General features: G+C 35.5%; 1 protein-coding gene across 3 annotated transcripts in view; it reads right to left on the bottom strand.

Moving 5' to 3' along the window:
- Positions 1-18,674, bottom strand: part of LOC131432016 (galactokinase-like) — a 139,025-nt gene that overhangs the window by 76,252 nt on the left and 44,099 nt on the right. Inside the window, exon 1 of one of the 3 annotated variants that reach the window (XM_058598039.1) lies at positions 1,441-1,957. The exons of the other annotated variants lie outside the window; for them this stretch is intronic. Coding sequence (XP_058454022.1) covers positions 1,441-1,469 — 29 coding nt within the window. The 5' untranslated portion in view covers positions 1,470-1,957. Of the gene's footprint in view, positions 1-1,440; positions 1,958-18,674 lie in introns of those variants that run through there. 3 annotated transcript variants of the gene reach the window in all.

The raw sequence follows: 18,674 nt of genomic DNA on the forward strand, positions 1-18,674 counted from the left end.
CCGAAACCGGAAGTTGGATCTGACTGAAAAACAAGATGTTTTATAGAATCTTAGAGCTTTTTATTTCCATCTTAGATGATTCTTAGATATCATTTGAATCTTAGATCGGTTCAGCCATCTACGAGAAAAATGAGTTACACGGTTTTAATTTCGTTTCACATATCATCCTGTAGCTCCGGAACCAGAAATCGGATCCAAACACAATTTAGGAACCTTGTTTAGGACGACTTTTTATATGAATCTGAGTTTGTAGAAAACGGCTGAGTCATCTGCGAGAAAAAATTGAGTGAAATTATTTGTCACACACGCATTTGCTAATCTCGACTAACTGATTCGAATGGTATATAGCTGTTATGTCCTTCAGCATTTATTGCTGTTACTAGTTTAAATCAATTTAATTATGGAATTGCTTTCAACTCGAAAATTCTGCCATCATCTGGTTTACATATGGCATATTCGAACGTTTATGTTGCCAAAAACGAACCATGCTAAAATCGGTTCGAGGCAAAATATTATGCTGTACACAGTCTTTTGGGTACTTAGAAACAAATGTATGTAACAGTATGAAAAATCGTGTTTTATGTTGCTACCAAGCATTTCTTTGCCAGACAGCGCTCACAACTTCTACTGCCGGAATAAGGGAAAAAGTCGCTTCCACAAAAATATCGATATCTCCGTTAAAAATGGACGGATTTTAACAATCTTTGGCTTGTTGGATAGGTATTGCCGTGCGGAATCAAAGTCCCGAAACATATTCTGTTTTCAAGGTCAATTGTTACAGATACTGTCAAAATTTGACATAAAACTTCGTGAAAATTTTGGCATAAAACTTCGTATAACTCAAAAAGTAAACATCCGATCACAAAACCATTCAATAGCGTTCTGGGTGACGGGGAGATCTTTCATTTGCGACTAGTTTGATCAAAATCGGTCCAGCCATCTCTGAGATCTCGACCTCTTAGTTGACAACACACATACAGACACACACACATACACACACACGGACATTTGCTCAGTTCGTCGAGCTGAATCGATTGGTATATGACATTCGGCCCTCCGGGCCTCGGAAAATTTTTCTAAAGTTTGAGCGAATTCTATACGTATTTTTTATATTTATAAAAAAAGGTAAAAAACAGCAAAAGCGTCGAATCAAACAACAATTCGATGAGAACTCCACTGATCGTTGTTATAAAAAGCACTCACGAACACGATGGATACAAAACGGAATTGATAAGTTGACGGAATGGATACAAAACGGAATTGATAAGTGGCGATACAAAAATTCAAAAGATAAATCAAAAGAACAAATTTGGCCCTTTTGTTTTGCGATAAAGGCCAATGAGTACTCGTTAATAACTTTTAAGAGGAATATATTTCGATTATTTAAAGAATAGTTAAAAAATGATGCTTTCATTGATTTATTTCAAAAGTTCTACTTACGGAACATATTCCATTCTTGGTAGTTTCATTAAACCCTTCAAATCAGTATTGAAGAAACTTTTTTCGTTGCTGATAGGTTTTGGCGATCTTATCGAATCAGAAATTCACAGTTTTAACACTTTATTTATTCAATTTAAAAGCCTAATTAATGAATCGAAAACCATTTCAATACTCCTAAAAATTGCAAAGAACCAAATTTTCCAGCATCCAATTTCACAAAAAAACTGTAAAATATTCAAGTGAAAATTTGATCCATAATCGATTTTGTAAACATAGGCGTTTGCTGGACCGTTCGATGCGCCTCTATAAGCTATTTGCGACTTAGTGATCACTTTTCAAAAGGTCTCTAAAATACCTCAATCACATTGGAAATAGAGCATATGTGTCTCTGTTGTCTGTGAAATAACGATAAAATACAGCTGTTTGTTCTCCACGCGCTCTCTCAAAACTGAAATTAAAACTGTAAAACCGAAAGTTGCATTTTATCGATTCGTCGCTTGACCATTCTCTCATTCGAATGTTTCTCTTTTCGTACAGCATAATATCGGAAACATCAATTATCGACTCGCACAAAATGCGCCGCACATTCACACAAACTCAACACATTCACTTCTTAATATCACACAGCTTCTTTTGTATACTGACTTTTAAAACATCTTTGTTTACATTATTTTCGTCTGTATACCAAAAATTACCGAGCAATAACAAACAAAAGAACGGAACACGAAAGTGCCTACAGTAACAGCGAATCGTCGCTCTGGATATTCGCGAGTCTACCGCCTTACTGGTTCGCTAAATATGATGCTCTTCTCTTTTCGTGGACACATACATCACAACATCACAACAATAAAGCTTTGCTCAATAATAAAGTTTTATCAGACGGGGCCCCGCGGGAACATAAGAAACGTCAGAAGATCAATTAGGCCGTTTACCTGTACACTGGAAGAATTGTTTTCGCATTTTTAGTGTCAGTGAAGAGAAAATGTTTGTAGTTCCTCTTGTAAATAACGGAGTGAACTCTTCACAGAACATAAATGCCTAAGATATGCTATTCTAAAACAAATGTGTAACTATCATAAACAAGTTCCTATCCGGTGTACAGTTTATTAAATATTCTTTTGAAGAATAATACTGATACAAAATGTATGTTCCAACCAAAGTAAAACTGATACAGTAATTATTATTCCAAAATGGTTCACTTCAGTACTGATTTCATAGATTTCTATTAGTTTTCCGAATGATCATTTACTTTTTGGACATATTTTGAGACCCAAAACTCACTATAAAATGATATTATTGCCACCATTCTGGTTATCAAGCAAAAACAACAAAAAGTTTTGATATCAGCGTATGAACCGGTCGAACACAGAAACTGTACATGGCGATGTGGCTGAGAGTGATGGTTATGATCGAGGGAGAATTTGGTCTTTGCTATGGTAATTTTTGTGTGTGCATGTTAGCGTTCCTATATTAGCTGGGCATTTTGCATGGGGTAGCTGAGTTAACACATAATGCTTCGTAGAGGGTTCAGCTAAGCTGTACCTGGATGTTTTGTTCATCAAACCTGGGGAAACACATACATTTACTTGTAGTTTTCGAGTGCTGATTGGGGTCGAAGAAAAACCCACATAGCTTATCTGTACGATAATTCGTTTTATAGATACACATAAACATAAACCTTCGTTATCTTAATAATTTACCCGACATCAAATGGTCATCTATTTTTATCAACTTTGTAGTACGATTGTAAAACACGTGAACAAGTGATTGGTTTATCAAGGGTTGATAAAAAATTACACACACTTGGCGACTAAAGTTCTTCTACGCGTATAGTTAAAGTTCAACTGGTACACAATCAATTCAACGTTTTTATTATTGAATAAATTTGTGATAATATAATTCAACCTCGAACAATATGAAATCCTACAAATTTGTTTTACTTCCACTGAAAATATGAACAGTTTACGTATGTCCTAACAATTCTGAATGATTGCGCTTGAAAAACTAACTTACTGTGAGATGTTTTGGTTAGCATGTACGTTACTTTGTAGCTGAGTTTCTCAGCATTCTCAGACCTGTCGTCTTATAAAACTAGGAACTAATATTCAAATTTCATTTTTAATAACGTCAAAACACATAGTTTTCAAATAGTCAACTGGTAAAATTATCTTTGGATAGTTATTTTGAGCATATCTTCGGACATCAGCAATACTGGGAACGGCAGGAAAAAAATGCGACAATGTCAACATATGATGTTGCGCTGATTTATGTAGCTGTGATTTAGTGAAATTTAGTTTACTAAGAGTGCCTATAATTAGAGTGAAGACATCTTATTCGTAATGTTGGTAACAATTAAAAACATTTAACCAGAAATACTGGTAGTTTCGTTAGCTTTACGTTGTTTTTGACAGGTAATTTGTTCGTTCGGAACAAAGCTGTCATTCCAAACGAACAGCGGTCGTCACTCTGGTTTAAGGCACTCTAATGTCGTTTTCGCTTGAGAAAACTGAAACTGACCCACTGTAGTTTCATAAAATAAACACTTTTCACCAGTGTTGTTGATTACCGATAATTTGACAGAAGCTGCTCGATATTGCTCTATATTGTATACAACATTTTCGATCCGGTCGAAGATGCTACAAGAACTCGTACCTCTCAATGCATGAACCGTGAGAGAATTTTTCTACATTTCTTCGCTTCACTTCATACTCTGAGTATTTCACAACCATTAAACAAAACTACAGTCTGTTAATGATCGGTGCTGTGTGGAATTTACTAAGAGAGAATCGCAAGTTGACAATTATCGCAGAAAATCGAATCGATGATTCGACTTGATGATTCTCACACTAGGTTGCAATATTCCAAAACCCTGCTCAGACAGGTCATCAAGAAAAATTCGCTCTCGCACTAGTATCCATTCTATGCTAAATAAACCATGCCGGTTTTTTGTTGCTGCGATGATATCCATCTCTCTTTGTTGGCACTGATTGAATCGTGTGAAGAGTCGGTAGAGAGCGTTCTTTGATACGGTAAAAACCATACATGCTTTTCACGAAACTGTGTTGGTTTCGCATTTCGCAACGGGGATCTGCGCAAACCTGACATGAAAACCATCGATTTTCAGTTCAACAATGTTGAAACTAGGTTCGAAACTAGCTTCAAATAAACAGTTTGACAGCAGTTAGGGTGGAAACTGGGTTAGGTTGGCATAAAGCAAAAAACGACATAAGTTTACTCAGTGGATACCGAAGACGATTGCCTAAATGTCACAGTTATCAACAAGATTCCAAAAGATAGCTCGAAGCAACCGGAGGATGGGAGACCAAATACAAATTTGTATTCGGGGAGACTGCTTAAAAAAACACGTTATTACATTCGTTCATCGATTGCTCACAACCCAGTACCTGGATGATACTATCGTAAAACCTGTCAAGGAGGCCATGTGAAAAATTACCGAAGAAGACCTGCAGAGAAAGATGGTTTACAGAATCATATATAATCCATGTTGAAGATGGAAAAATGACAGTGTTTTTCGAAGAAAAACTTCTCAGAATCGATGCTGGATTCAACAACGGCACAGAACAATGCATTTCACTTAAGAAGTTAAACAACGCTCCGGAATCAGTAAAGTTTTGATTCCAAAGGATACATCAATTAAATTCAAGACTGTTTTAAAAAATTAACTTTCTTCGTTGTTGTTTGGAAACCGGTACCCAGAAATAAATTGTCGAAAATCAATCGGACACGTTAAAAAAAACACTCACTAAACAAAAAACTTACTTTTTTCAAGAATAATAAAATAGCCCGAAAAAATTGAAACCTCTTTTGAATTACGTTCTATAGTTCTACTCGCAAACTGAGTTAGTTTAAAGAAATATTTAAAAATCGTTATAAGTGAGTTATGAAGGTTTGGGAAACAATTTGGGACACTTTCGACTGGATTCTATTTGAATGTAGATTTCTTTATCGGCTATGCAGTCAATAATGGATTAAAACGAATATTTTTGTTTTAACACCCAACGTTTCGACGCTACTGGTTTGCGTCTTCTTCAGGGGAACTGTATTTAAAAATAGACGTTACAAACTAAGTTCGACTAATCACAATTATGAAAAGACTTACAAAAACAGGTGAGACCTTTTTCTTGCCGTACCAAGAGACAAAGCTCAATTTGTTCTCGAACAGTTCAATGAATTAGAAGCACATCTACAATTCACAATAGAAATAGAACAAAACAACAGATTACTATATCTCGACAATTATTCGTAAAACAGACCAAACACTCAAAACCGAATGGTACTCTAAACCAATCTCATCAGGCCGTCTGCTAAATATCTATTTTTTATTCGTTTTAATCCATGTTTTGGAAACATTTCTAAATATTAGCTATTTGTACTCGCTTTTCACCGTACTTCTCAGTGACACATGTCATCACTGTCGTCATTTCCGATCAAAATAGTTGAGGTCGTGAATTTTCTAATCAAGATTTTTAACACACATAAAAAATTTACAGAATTGGACGATTTTCTGAGAATTCTCAACAGATGACTATTCGGTAATCAGTTCGATAATTGAATTGATTGCAAAGCGTTCGGTAGCCGATCTGTTAAGAACTATCGAACAGTTTAATACATCGGCTCTAAGAAGTAATACCACAGAGAATTTTTTCTAAATTTGGTAATCCTGCTTTATCCCCTAAAAATCTGATATTTCAAAGAATAGAGTGACATCTCATATAAATAAATCATCAGAGACGAACCAGCCACCGGCTGAAAGTCTCTTTGATAAAGAAAACTAAACTAATATGAATAAATCATAAGTTAGAGTGAGATCTGCTGTCTCTGCTCGATCCGTTGGCTTTATAGGTAATGCACCCATTCCCTTCGATTTTTCGCGTTGCTATAACAGCAGGATTGTACAATTGTCGAACTATTTTTTCTGCAATACAGCTTTTTAGAGCGAAGATATTATTTTTGTTTCCATCACAATTAGTTGATTGAAAGTCATGCAATTCGCAAAATAACATTGCTACTCTAGTAATGAGATGACTATTGATACAATAACCATTCTTGTTAAAAAATCAAAAAAGTCATCGCTGGTTCTGTAAACGAAAATTCAGATAAAAATCACACTTTTCTACTGTTTCTCACAAGTTTCAAACGACTAAAGTTAACAAAATGGACGCTATTTGGCAGTTCATTGGCATTGATTTTTCAATTTAACAAAGTTTGATAATCAAAAATTGATTTTACTCTTCATACTGTACTTTTACCGCAATGATTGTTCTGATTTACCAAAAACCTTGTACGACCGCAACTAGGTATAAATACACGACTTTAAAATATTGAAAAAAATCTTTAAAATCACTTGTAGACACTTGATCGTTCGGTAAAAAAGCGACTAATGACATAGCGCGTTTGAAGCGTCATTCCAAGACTATTTTACCATGGAACAGTACTCACCAAAAGAACGCGCTAAAGTTGTTCAGCTTTACATTCAAATAACTTTCGTTAAAGTTCGAAAAATGGATGCATTAATAAGCAAAACTGTCAATTTTATGCCACTGTAAACCCTCAATTATTTGAGGAACGGACTCTATACGACCGACAAGTTTCAGTTTGGTGTGGTGTTTGTGAGGATATGGTAGTTGGTCGAAAACTGGTCGTCAAATGGTGAGATAACTAAGTCCTCACAAGCCCCTATCTCATGCCTCCCCGAGCGTCTATGATGACATTTGGTCAATAGAACGGCGTCGACTGGGTGCTATCGCCTTCTGCGTTAGTAGCAGAATGAGAGGGTGCGAAATGGCTTATAGGTTGAAGCCCATCCTGAAGTGCAGTGTTTATCATAGTATATCATAGTATATATTCTGTTGTTTATTACATCATGTATTATTATTATTATTCTTATTATTATTATTATTATTATTATTATTATTATTATTATTATTATTATTATTATTATTATTATTATTATTATTATTATTATTATTATTATTATTATTATTATTATTATTATTATTATTATTATTATTATTATTAGAAGAGCGTAACTTACACTGCGACATTACCTGTTGTGTTGTATCGTGGCATATTATTTCATATATTACCGTCTTACACTATTTTATGTTATTATATACTATGTTGTATGGTATTATACTGCATTGCATTATATCATATTATATTATATTATATTTTATTATATTATATTATATTCTATTATATTATGTTATATTGTATTGCATTAGGTTGTATTATATTATATTATAGGGTTTATTATGAGTAGTACTACGTACCTCTGCGAAAAATATAAATTTGTTTTCCTTATAAGTTATCATTTTTAAAGTAACTTTCAACTAAATATCAAGGTCGTCACAAGATGAGCTTGGTCCTCACTGGTTCCTGTTTCATGCTTACACGTGTGTCTGTGGTGACAATTGGTCGAGGGAATGCGTTGATGGCAGAATGAGAGGATGAGAAATGACATATAAATTCAAGTAATATAATATCATAGCATATCGCAACATATCATTTTATTCATTCTATTATTTATTATATAATTCATTGTACTATATTATATTGTTTTTTATTATTATTTTCATTATTATATTTATTGTTATTATTATTGTTATTAGAAGAGAAATATTCTACTTCCTGCAGTATTTCGAAGATAGAAGAGCATAACGGACATTCTACATTCACTGTTATTTTATATATTGTTTTATAATATATTATATTATATTTAATGACATTGTATTATATTATATTAAATTAAAATATATTATATTATATTATGTTATATTATATTATTTTGTAATCTATTATATTAATTTCATTACACTATGTTTCATTGTATTTATCAATATAAAACATTTTGCACGGGGGCGTAAAGGGGAGGGAGCATCAGGGCATCGGACGAATTGATGACTGGACGAGGGATTGTGGATAGCCAGCCCAAGTCACTCGAAGGAAACTTGTTTCCTTCTGAAGGTTTGAAATGAGTCTGACGCGCCCTTCTCAAACAAACCATCAGGCGGGTTTAAGCATGTATAGCGATATGCTTCATCCATGCACTGGATATTATGGTTGGAAGAGCATCTTTTATTCCCGCGGAATACGAATAAGTGACTCTACTTACGTATCCGCCCAACCCTTTTTGTTCGCTTTTTGGTAACAGCTATAGTAAGAAGGTGAATGGATGAGTCATATCGGGGCTACTGTAAGTCTACCCGCATCCACTGGCAAGTCCTAGAACTGATGGTGGCTTCACTTCACATCACATCACTTCACATATGGTAGTTGGTCGAAAACTGTTAATGGCGTTTGTTATCGAGCCATGATAAATGATTTTGTGATGCCCATTGTTCGTGAAAATGTTTTGAATGGTTACTGGTTTTAACAGGACGGTACAACATGCCACACAGCTCGACTAAAAATCGGTTTATTACAACCATTGTTCCCCGGACGAGTCAAACTCAAAAAACGGTGATTTCGACTGGCCCCCGAGATCACCCGATTTGATTTTTTGTGGAGCTATATGAAATCCAAGGCATACGCTGATAAGCCAAGAACCATAGCTCTACTGAAACAAACATATGACGTGAAATGCCAATTTTTTAACTCAAGGGCAAAGTGACCATTTATGCGATATCGTTTTCAAAAAATAGGTGTCCTTGAAAAAAAATAAATTAATATCGAAATGAAATTAAATAAAAATGATTTATGAATATCGAAACTTTTTGTCATAAAATTGCCTAACAACAAAATTGGATGAGTCCCAGTCTACGTTTCAGAGAAAGATTTGGTTCGTTTCGACTAAATATTTCGCTTTCAATGTAAGTCTTCTCAGCACAAACAATGACGACATCCGTATTGAGCAATATTCAACTAATAAGTTTTTATTTGCTTTATTTATTCAAGTTCTATTCATATAGTAGTTGGAAGGGATAACATTTCGTGGCTCTTTCAAAACTGCGAATTAACTGAATTTAGTTTTTAGTTTTTCCGACTCATAAGGTTGCCAAAGTCTGATCTAGTGGTGTATTGATACCTTTCTTTGGTTAGTCGCAAATCATTCTCATCGTCGAACAATTTTTGGTAACAATTTTAAATAAATCCAATTGCATTGCAATACATTGAACTTAATCTATTAAATCGGATGAAATATATGAAACCGAAGCACTTAAACGTGTCCAAAACAACTCACTTATTTATGAGAAATCCAGAGTGGAATTAAAATCGAAAATGTTTCAAAATGTTTAAGTATTTTATAATGCAAGTAATACATTTTACAACAAACGCCTAAAACACCTCTAAATATTGTTCAAATTTTTAGATGAAATGGTTCCTTTAAAAATAAATCGAATGACCCTAGTTTCGTTCATACGACAGTTGAAGGGTTTAAATGTTGAGAAAATGCTCCCCAGTTCAAGCTCTTCCAATTATGGTATAACGATATTAATATTCTTTCTGCAGATTTCAAATGCTTTCCCGGCTACAGCCATTGGGATACATATTTTTTTTAATTGCGAATAACATGAAAAAACCGAAACGAAAATATATCGACACCGAAATATTTTCTATATTAAATATTATTTTTTGGTGGTTGGTGTCTTCATAAACGTTGTCAGGGTAGTTCATGTTTGAATTGAAAATGGAATCTAACTTTCTCAATTGTTTTTAAATATTATCCTGCTTCACCGCAGAGTTGGAGGATTTTTTTTATACAACTTTGCTAAAGAAGTCACTTTCTTGGCTCTTCATTTAATCGAGTTACATAAATTATCAAAATCTTTGTCTTGAGAATCAATTTCTAATTTTGGAATTGTCAAACAAAAACAAAATTGGAGACGTTAAGAACATGCAATATATTCAGTTTTTGATAATAATTAGGATAAGGAGGAACAAATGCAGAATCGAACTCAAACCGATGCATTCCTAGGAGGAAGCTGCTCCCGAAAATGTAAAGTTTAGATTTCAGACGTGGAGAAACCAATTTAAAAATCAAGATAGAGAATTTAGATAAATTCAATAATTTACAGCTCTACTTGGATCATGGTCGAAATTGTGCGTTGAATCTTGAATGGATTTGATCTTCGAACTTGATAAATGACTCAAAAGTAACAATCAAACAAGCCTAGCATTGACAAATTCGGTTCTATAACTATTATTTTGTTGTATAAATTTTATTGCAAGAGCCGTTAACTTTTACTTTCTGCGCATAAAAGTTGTTGTGTCGAACTAGTTTACGTGCAAAATATACGGTTTGGTGTACGAAAGACGTATCGTAAAGTGTCATCCATATCGGAGTATTTTTTTCTGTTAAGCAAAATCCAAAAGCCTTTATTTTGACAATTTGGGTTGTCTAAACGAAGTCAAATTTCCACTTAGATTGTTTCTAAACTTGTTTTACGTAATGCAATTTGGTAAGACTTGCAAATGCATGGACCAACCGTGACGCATGAAAGTTTGTGACATTGAGAAACAATCTATCTTACTGCTGGAAAGTGATAGGGGTTGTTTGAACAATTTACAGTAAATTTTATGGAAGTTCAACCAATACTGAGCTTTATAATTTTTGAAGCAATGTGCTGATGGTTCTACCATTTCTATACCTATACTAATGAACGATAGAAGCAAAAGAATTCAACTGAACATCTGATTAAAGATCTCCACATGTTACAGCAACATATTTCAAATGAATTACGTTGTTCCATCGGTGACAAGGCAACTGTTATACGCGACGGCTTGCTTCAAAAGCGAATAAGCCTAAATGTATACGTGAGCTAAAGTAGTCGGATGATTGCGATCGCTTACAACACGAACAACAGTATACCTTGCAGTTTATGGATTCATCATTCAGCTATCTCATAATAACCATTCTCATAAAATAATAATTGCAGAGAAGAGTATCTAAATGCTTGACATTAACATTTAACAACAATCGTGTATCCTAATTAATCATATATTTCATACATGCTGATTTATGGATTGGTGGTATTCTGACTTGACAGCAATAATTTTATCAATAACGAATTAAGATTTTGAAGTATGGCATGGAACAGCAAATCGTCATTAAAGTGGTATTGCGTTTTGTTACTCTATTTTAAGAAATGCTTGGAAATATTAAAACAAGTTGGGATGGTTAAAATTATTGCTGTAAATTTCAAGCGGTGGTTTACTTTTCTCGACCGAGAGGCTTGCCTCTGAGTTCGGCACGTCAGTATTGACATTGCATTTTGATGCAAAGAAAAAAGTGTTCTGCAAATAGCAGAAACTTTACATCTGCTTAACGGTTCAAATTGAACTGCCAAGTTTTGCATAGAGCAGTTCAATTTGAACTGCTATGCACTGATGAGTCAAAGATGAAATGTGTTCATCTATTAGTTCAGTGTTTGTTGCCTTCCTCTATAGGAAGGTATTAGGATTGCTGGAAAAAACGACTTTCGAACGGAGCCTCGGAGACCCATAGTGTTTTCTACCATTCGACGAAATCGGAAAATGTCTGTGTGTGCATGTGCGTGCTCTTTTCGAAGATATTATTACCGCTCAATTTTCTCAGAGATGGTTTGACCGATTTTAACATGCTTAGGCCCTTTTGAAACCAACTGTTGAGCTAGTGATCAAGCTTGAAGATCAAATGGCTATGACTTCTCGTTCCGGATATATGATTATTTTTTTTTACCGCTCAAGTTTTTCGGAAATGGCAAAACCGATTTCTACAAGCTTAGGCTTGTTTGAAAACTATTGTTAGACCATTGATCAAGTACAAAGATCAAGCGACAGCGACTTTTGGTTCCGGAGATATGATGGTATAAGTGACGTAACCGACAAAACACATTGTTTTTTACCGCACTTGTATATATAAGGGTGCCAATATTATGATATCACCTCTAATTTCGTAAACTTATAGTACTCAAAAGTTTAAGCAACTCGAAATAAGTCTCCATGCGAAATTTGGGCTAAATCGGATGGATGAAGTTTGAAAATTTTCTATCTTGAAGTATTGCCATAGGGGGAAGTACATGAGATCTACGAAATCGAAAAATTTGTTTTGATACGAAAAGTTTTAAAAATGCCTGAAACGTCGAGATTGAGTGTCACATCAATAAATTTTTTTTGAAAAATTTTATTTTGACTTTCTGGGACCTTATAGCTGAGATGATTAAGGGGGCAGTTGCCCTAGTACAATTTTTGGGATTAAATTTCATATATTGTATTTTTTTATCGAATTATGGCATGACATTGTAATAATTGAACTATAACAATCTTGTCTAAATGTGAGATTAGTAAGTGCTCATAGGTTTTATTGCTTTATTAGGAGCAGAGAAAAGTTTTTGAATATTTATCGCCAGCAGGCATAAAAACATCTCATCTTTTATATTAACAGATTCACAATATCCGAATGGTACAGAACAGACAGTTTATCATATGCCTGCTAGAATTTTATAAAATGGCATGAACCAGTTGATATTATTATTTGCGTTAGTAGCAGAATGAAAGGGAGCAAATCGGGTAGTGGAACAGGAATTGCAAATTTTTAAAAAAAAACTCCTTAATGTGCTTATCTATTAAAACATTTGCGATGAACCAATTGAAATTCTTTTAGACATCACGCGCCTTTTAAAAATATAGAAATTACATCTAAACCAATTAATGTTTAAAAAGCAGCAAATTCTTGATTGAAACAAATAGTAATTTAAACACCAGAATACAATAGCTCAAGAGCAATGAATTTGTTCAGAGTAACCATGCTATTAGAAATAAGAAAGTTCTCAAAATATTTAGACATAAAATTCAAACTGTAAGGATCTCTAAATAATAACTTCTAAGACAAAGGTCATTGAAAGTAAGTATTTTGCTCTTAAGCTAAATAATCATATTATAGTGTTTACATGACTACTATAATCATATTATAGTGTTTACATGATGTTTAGCAAATGCCTTAAAATTGTTTAGCTTACTTTAGTTAATAAAATTGTTGGAAAATATTGTTTTAAAATTTCCCGGCGAACGATCACTGTAAGGTTAAAACTAGGGTTATATTGAAGATATAACAGGAATGTTTTAAGCTGTCCGCTAAAATGAAAATCATGAAATTCGGTCAGTTCGCATTCACATCTCATCCAAGTCAGTCGATAAAACAAAACCGCTTACGTTCGGGACAGATGAAACCAAGTACAGTATTGTGTAGTGAACAATAGAACGACCTCGAAATGAGTGAATCAAACGAACAAAAGCTACCGCCGACACGAAAGAATACAATTGTTGTTGACTTCAGGCAGTGCAGAATTCGACCTTCGATACGAGAACTTGAAGGTTTGCTTAAAGAGCAAATGCATCTTGACATTAAACGTGTGCATTTACTTCAATGCAATAAGACGAATAATATTGTTTACATCCAGTTTTATAAAGAGTTGGATGCAATTCAATTCGCAAAAGACAATAACAATGTGCACTATGTTGAGCACGAGAACATTATGTACAACATTCCAGAATATATAGAAGAAGTGTGCATGATCTTCTCTCAAGCGTCACCGATTCATATATTCGCAAAACTATGTTCCAATACGGGCAGATTCTCTCTATCGAAAAAAAAAAGTGGAAGAATTTTTTCCCCGGTATTCTAAATGGCGTACGTTTGTTACGCATGCGCTTGAAGAGGCCTATACATTCCTATGTGACTTTCGGTCAAGATACAAGAATTCCGTGCAAGTCACTTGTTACCTATGACAATCAGATGGCCACATGTCAATATTGCGAAAAAGCTGTTCACTACGGTAAGCCATGTGATAAACTTTTCTCCGAGATAGCGAAACCGTTTTCCGCAAAACTTAGATACAAATGAAAGGTCTCTTAATCCCTTTGGTTGCCATTGAATTTTACCCGAATCGAACTTCCGATTCGGGAGTAACGAAGTTAAATAAGCAAAATAATTAATAAAAAGTGCACTCGGTTTCCTCAGAGACCGCTCAACTGATTCTCTTCAACAAAAATTTAAATTAAAGGTCTTATGGTCTCATAAATTACTATTGAATTTCATCTGGATCCGACTTTCGGTTCGGGAGTTCAGTGGTAAAATGTGCAAAATGAAATAAAAACGATTAAATTTTTTCAGATACCGTTCATCCAATTTTTACAAGCGTAGGTTTAAGTGAAAGGTCTTACAATTCAATATGATCCTACCAAATTTCATCCGGATACGACTTGCGGTTCCGGAATTACAAACTGATACACGGAACGACCGAAATTAGCTCTGCGCCTAATTCGTATTACTGTTTTTGAATTAGTTGATTTTAACAACAAAATTTCCAAAATAACTATAAAATTAGTTGAAACTGAGAATTTACTTTGCTGAAAAAAACTCCTATCTTCAGAGGATGTGTTTAGTTGGCGAATATTCTGGACACAAACCAGCAATATTTCAATCCAACACGAAATTCTCATTGACAACTAATTTTGTTATTAAAATCAGAAAATTTGTTTCTAATTATCTATCACCATCATTACTGAAGGAGAGCCAAAAACTCATGAGAAGTGTCAAAGCAAAACAATCCATTGAAAAGCTAAAATAGACAGTCTTGTTGAAACTGCTTGCAAATTGTTTAGATGTTTTTCGTATGTGTTACGATATATCCATACATACATTTCTAAACCGATTTGTAAAAATGACGTATACTCTTAGTGGAAAGTGTATTTATTCAGAATTTGTGCGCATTTGAAGCGATTGTGAGTAATAATGTTTTTACGCGGAACAGTGAAGTGAGTTTCGAATGTTGCTCTCTAATTGTACATGTCAAATGATGTTTTTTGTATCCAGCCTTCCGGGCTACGCCGTCCGCTGTACTACTTGTATTCGGTTTTTGTTTTCCGAGTCCTCAAAGTTTTCAGTGAGAGAGTCGATTTCGCGAAGTCAAATGAAGAAAACAGCGATTTAGAGGAAAAATTTTTAAAAAGAAGTTTATGTTTCGCTTATGTCTTTTTCTCCAATACAACATCGTATTTATACCTGCCAATATAGAAAAGATAACGACGACTGAAATTTTTTTCGGTAGTAGTGTGCCATCTAGTGGCTAGTAGTCATTACGGTGTTAACGTTTTTTCGGTGACAGAGCGCCATATAGTTGCAAATTGCAGAAACCAATTTAACCATTTATGTTGGTTGAAAACAACGTTTTATTTCTCTAATTCAACTAAAAAATTAGTTGAATGGATATGAAGTGTGCCTTAGCTAAGAAATGACAGCACGTTTAATTGGTGAATTCAACTAAAAAAATAGCTAATTTAACAAATATTTTATTATTATTAAGGGAATGAGAATTAAAAAATCTAAATTAGCAAAAGTAAGATTTTTTTTAGTTGTTTCAAAAAATAACTAACTAAAATCAGAAAATCAACTAACTTTTTCGCCAAAATACTGATTTCGGTCTTTCCGTGTAGATCTAAAAATTTCATTCTCAGAGTCATGTTAAATTTTCACATATGACACGAAAATTCAACTAAAATCCGAAATACATTCAAATAGCCGTATAATTCTTGAATTGGACAGATTTAGTTATTTGATGACCAATTACATTGGTTTTGGGTATAAATGATCTTCGTTTCAGATTCCGGAAGCATCGAAAAAAAGTGATCGTATACTTCAAAACGGAAATCACTCCAATTTCTTAGAAGCGGATGAACCGATTTCACAAACTCAGATTAAAATGAAAGGTCTTGTGATCCCATACAAAATTCCTGAATTCCTAGCAAATATCGGATAACTGGCGATAGAGTATATATATATTTCTGATATTACATCTTTTAAGATTTTATCTGATCAACAATTCTTCTCTATGTAACTCGATCCATGGCTGCTTGCCTCCAACCACGTCGGCGCCCGATACTATCCAGGTTTCGCTCCACTTGGTCCAGCGACCGTGAACGCTGCGCTCCTCTTTGTCTTGTACCTGCCGGATTAGAGGTGAACACCAACTTGGTGGGGCTGTTGTCCGGCATTCTCACGACATGCCCCGCCCACCGTACCCTTCCAGCCTGGGCTACTTTCCGGATACTTGGCTCACCGTAGAGTTGCGCTAGTTCGTGGTTCATTCTTCTCCTCTACACTCCATTCTCCTGCACACCACCGAAGATCGTTCTCAGCACCCTCCTTTCGAAGACTTCGAGTGCTTGCAGGTCCTCCTCGAGCATTGTCCACGTTTCGTGCCCGTAGAGAACCACCGGTCTTATCAGTGATTTGTACATGGTGCACTTCGTGCGGGGGTGAAGTTTCCTGGATCTCAATGTTTTGTGGAGTCCATAGTAGGCACGACTTCCGGATATAATGCGCCTCCTGATCTCCCGGCTGGTGTCGTTGTCCGCAGTCACCAGTGAGCCAAGATAGATGAACTCGTCAACCACCTCGAACTCGTCGCCGTCGATCGTAATACTGCTGCCCAGACGTTGCCTATCGCGTTCAGTTCCTCCAGCCAGCATGTACTTTGTCTTAGACACATTTATCCTCAGTCCTACTCGTGCCGCTTCGCGCTTTAGTCGGGTATACAGATCTGCTACCGTCTCCTTGTTTCTACCGATTATATCCACGTCATCAGCGAAGCACACGAATTGTCCGGACCTCGTGAAAATCGTGCCCCGCATGTTGAACCGCGCTCTTCGCATAACTCCTTCAAGCGCGATGTTGAACAGCAGGCAGGACAACCCATCACCTTGCCTTAATCCCCTACGTGATTCGAACGGTTCCGAGAAACCGCCCGCAATCTTGACACAACACTGTACACCATCCATCGTAGCCTTAATCAGTCTTGTCAGCTTCCCAGGGAAGCCGTTCTCGTCCATAATTTTCCATAGCTCTACACGGTCTACCGTGTCGTATGCGGCTTTGAAGTCGATGAACAGATGATGCGTCGGGACCCGGTATTCACGGCATTTTTGGAGGATTTGCCGTATAGTGAAGATTTGGTCGTTTGTTGATCTGCCGTTGATGAGCCCGGCCTGATAACTCCCGACAAATCCATTTACCAGTGGTGATAGGCGCCGGAACAGAATCTGGGATAACACTTTGTAGGCGGCATTCGACACTGTGATTGCCCTGTAGTTTGCACAGTCCAATTTGTCACCTTTCTTGTATATCGGGGTGATGACCCCTTCCTTCCACTCCTCCGGTAGCTGTTCTCTGTCCCAGATCTCTTCGATTATTGGGTGCATGCATTCCGTCAGTTTCTCCGGTCCCCATTTGAAGAGTTCTGCTCCTAGACCATCCTTACCAGCTGCTTTGTTGGTCTTGAGCTGTTGGATAGCCTCCTTGACCTCGTTCATAGTGGGCACTGGTACATCTCCGTCGGCTGCAACACTGACATAATCTTCCTCCTCCAACGCCTGATTGTCCGCCTGTGCACTATTCAGATGTTCATCGTAGTGCTGCCTCCACCTTTCGATCACCTCACGTTCGTCCGTCAGGATGCCACCTTCCTTGTCTCTACACATTTCGGCTCGCGGCATGAAGCCGTTGCGAGAGTCATTCAGCTTCCTGTAGAACGCCCGTGTATTCCTGGCGATAGAGTATTTTTTTAAATATTCTCACAAGTTCAGTTCCATTGGATTCATGAATAATCAATTTCCTTTTTTGTTTTTAGCGCTGAACTAATATGGCGTAGCACCGATTATACTCGCTCCTATTTGGGTGTCTTCAAGACATCCGAAAACGCATCAGTTTTCGATAAAACTACACTGGAAAAAAATCTGTTTGGATAAGAACAAGAAAAAAAAGAAATGTTCCCATCTTGCAATGGTTAGTTGGAAACATAACTACTTATTCTGGAACAAAATTTCGTCAAAATCAAGGATAGCGACTTTAAATTTTTTAAATCGATTATTTCTAGTTTAGGACTGAAATTAGAATTTAATACAAAATTAGTTTAAGTTGAAACAACACATTTATGTTTGTCATTTGTCATTTCCCAACCATAACATTTAGAAATAAAACTAGAACAAACATACATTTGAAAAGTATATTAATAGGCTATAGATTAATTAATATTAATAGAGTATAGATTAATTTTTGAAGTGGCTCTTAGTGATATAGTTTACATGTCCATAAAGTTTAATTGAAATCTGAAATATTGCTGCAAACATTCAACTTTTTCATTGAATTATCATCATAACGGAATTATGACAAACTCGTAAAAACTGATTTGACTAAGTGCTCATAAGTTCCTAACGTATGCCTGCAGATGATTTTT

The sequence above is a fragment of the Malaya genurostris genome, chromosome 2 (assembly GCF_030247185.1).
Source record: "Malaya genurostris strain Urasoe2022 chromosome 2, Malgen_1.1, whole genome shotgun sequence".
Lineage (NCBI taxonomy): Eukaryota > Metazoa > Arthropoda > Insecta > Diptera > Culicidae > Malaya > Malaya genurostris.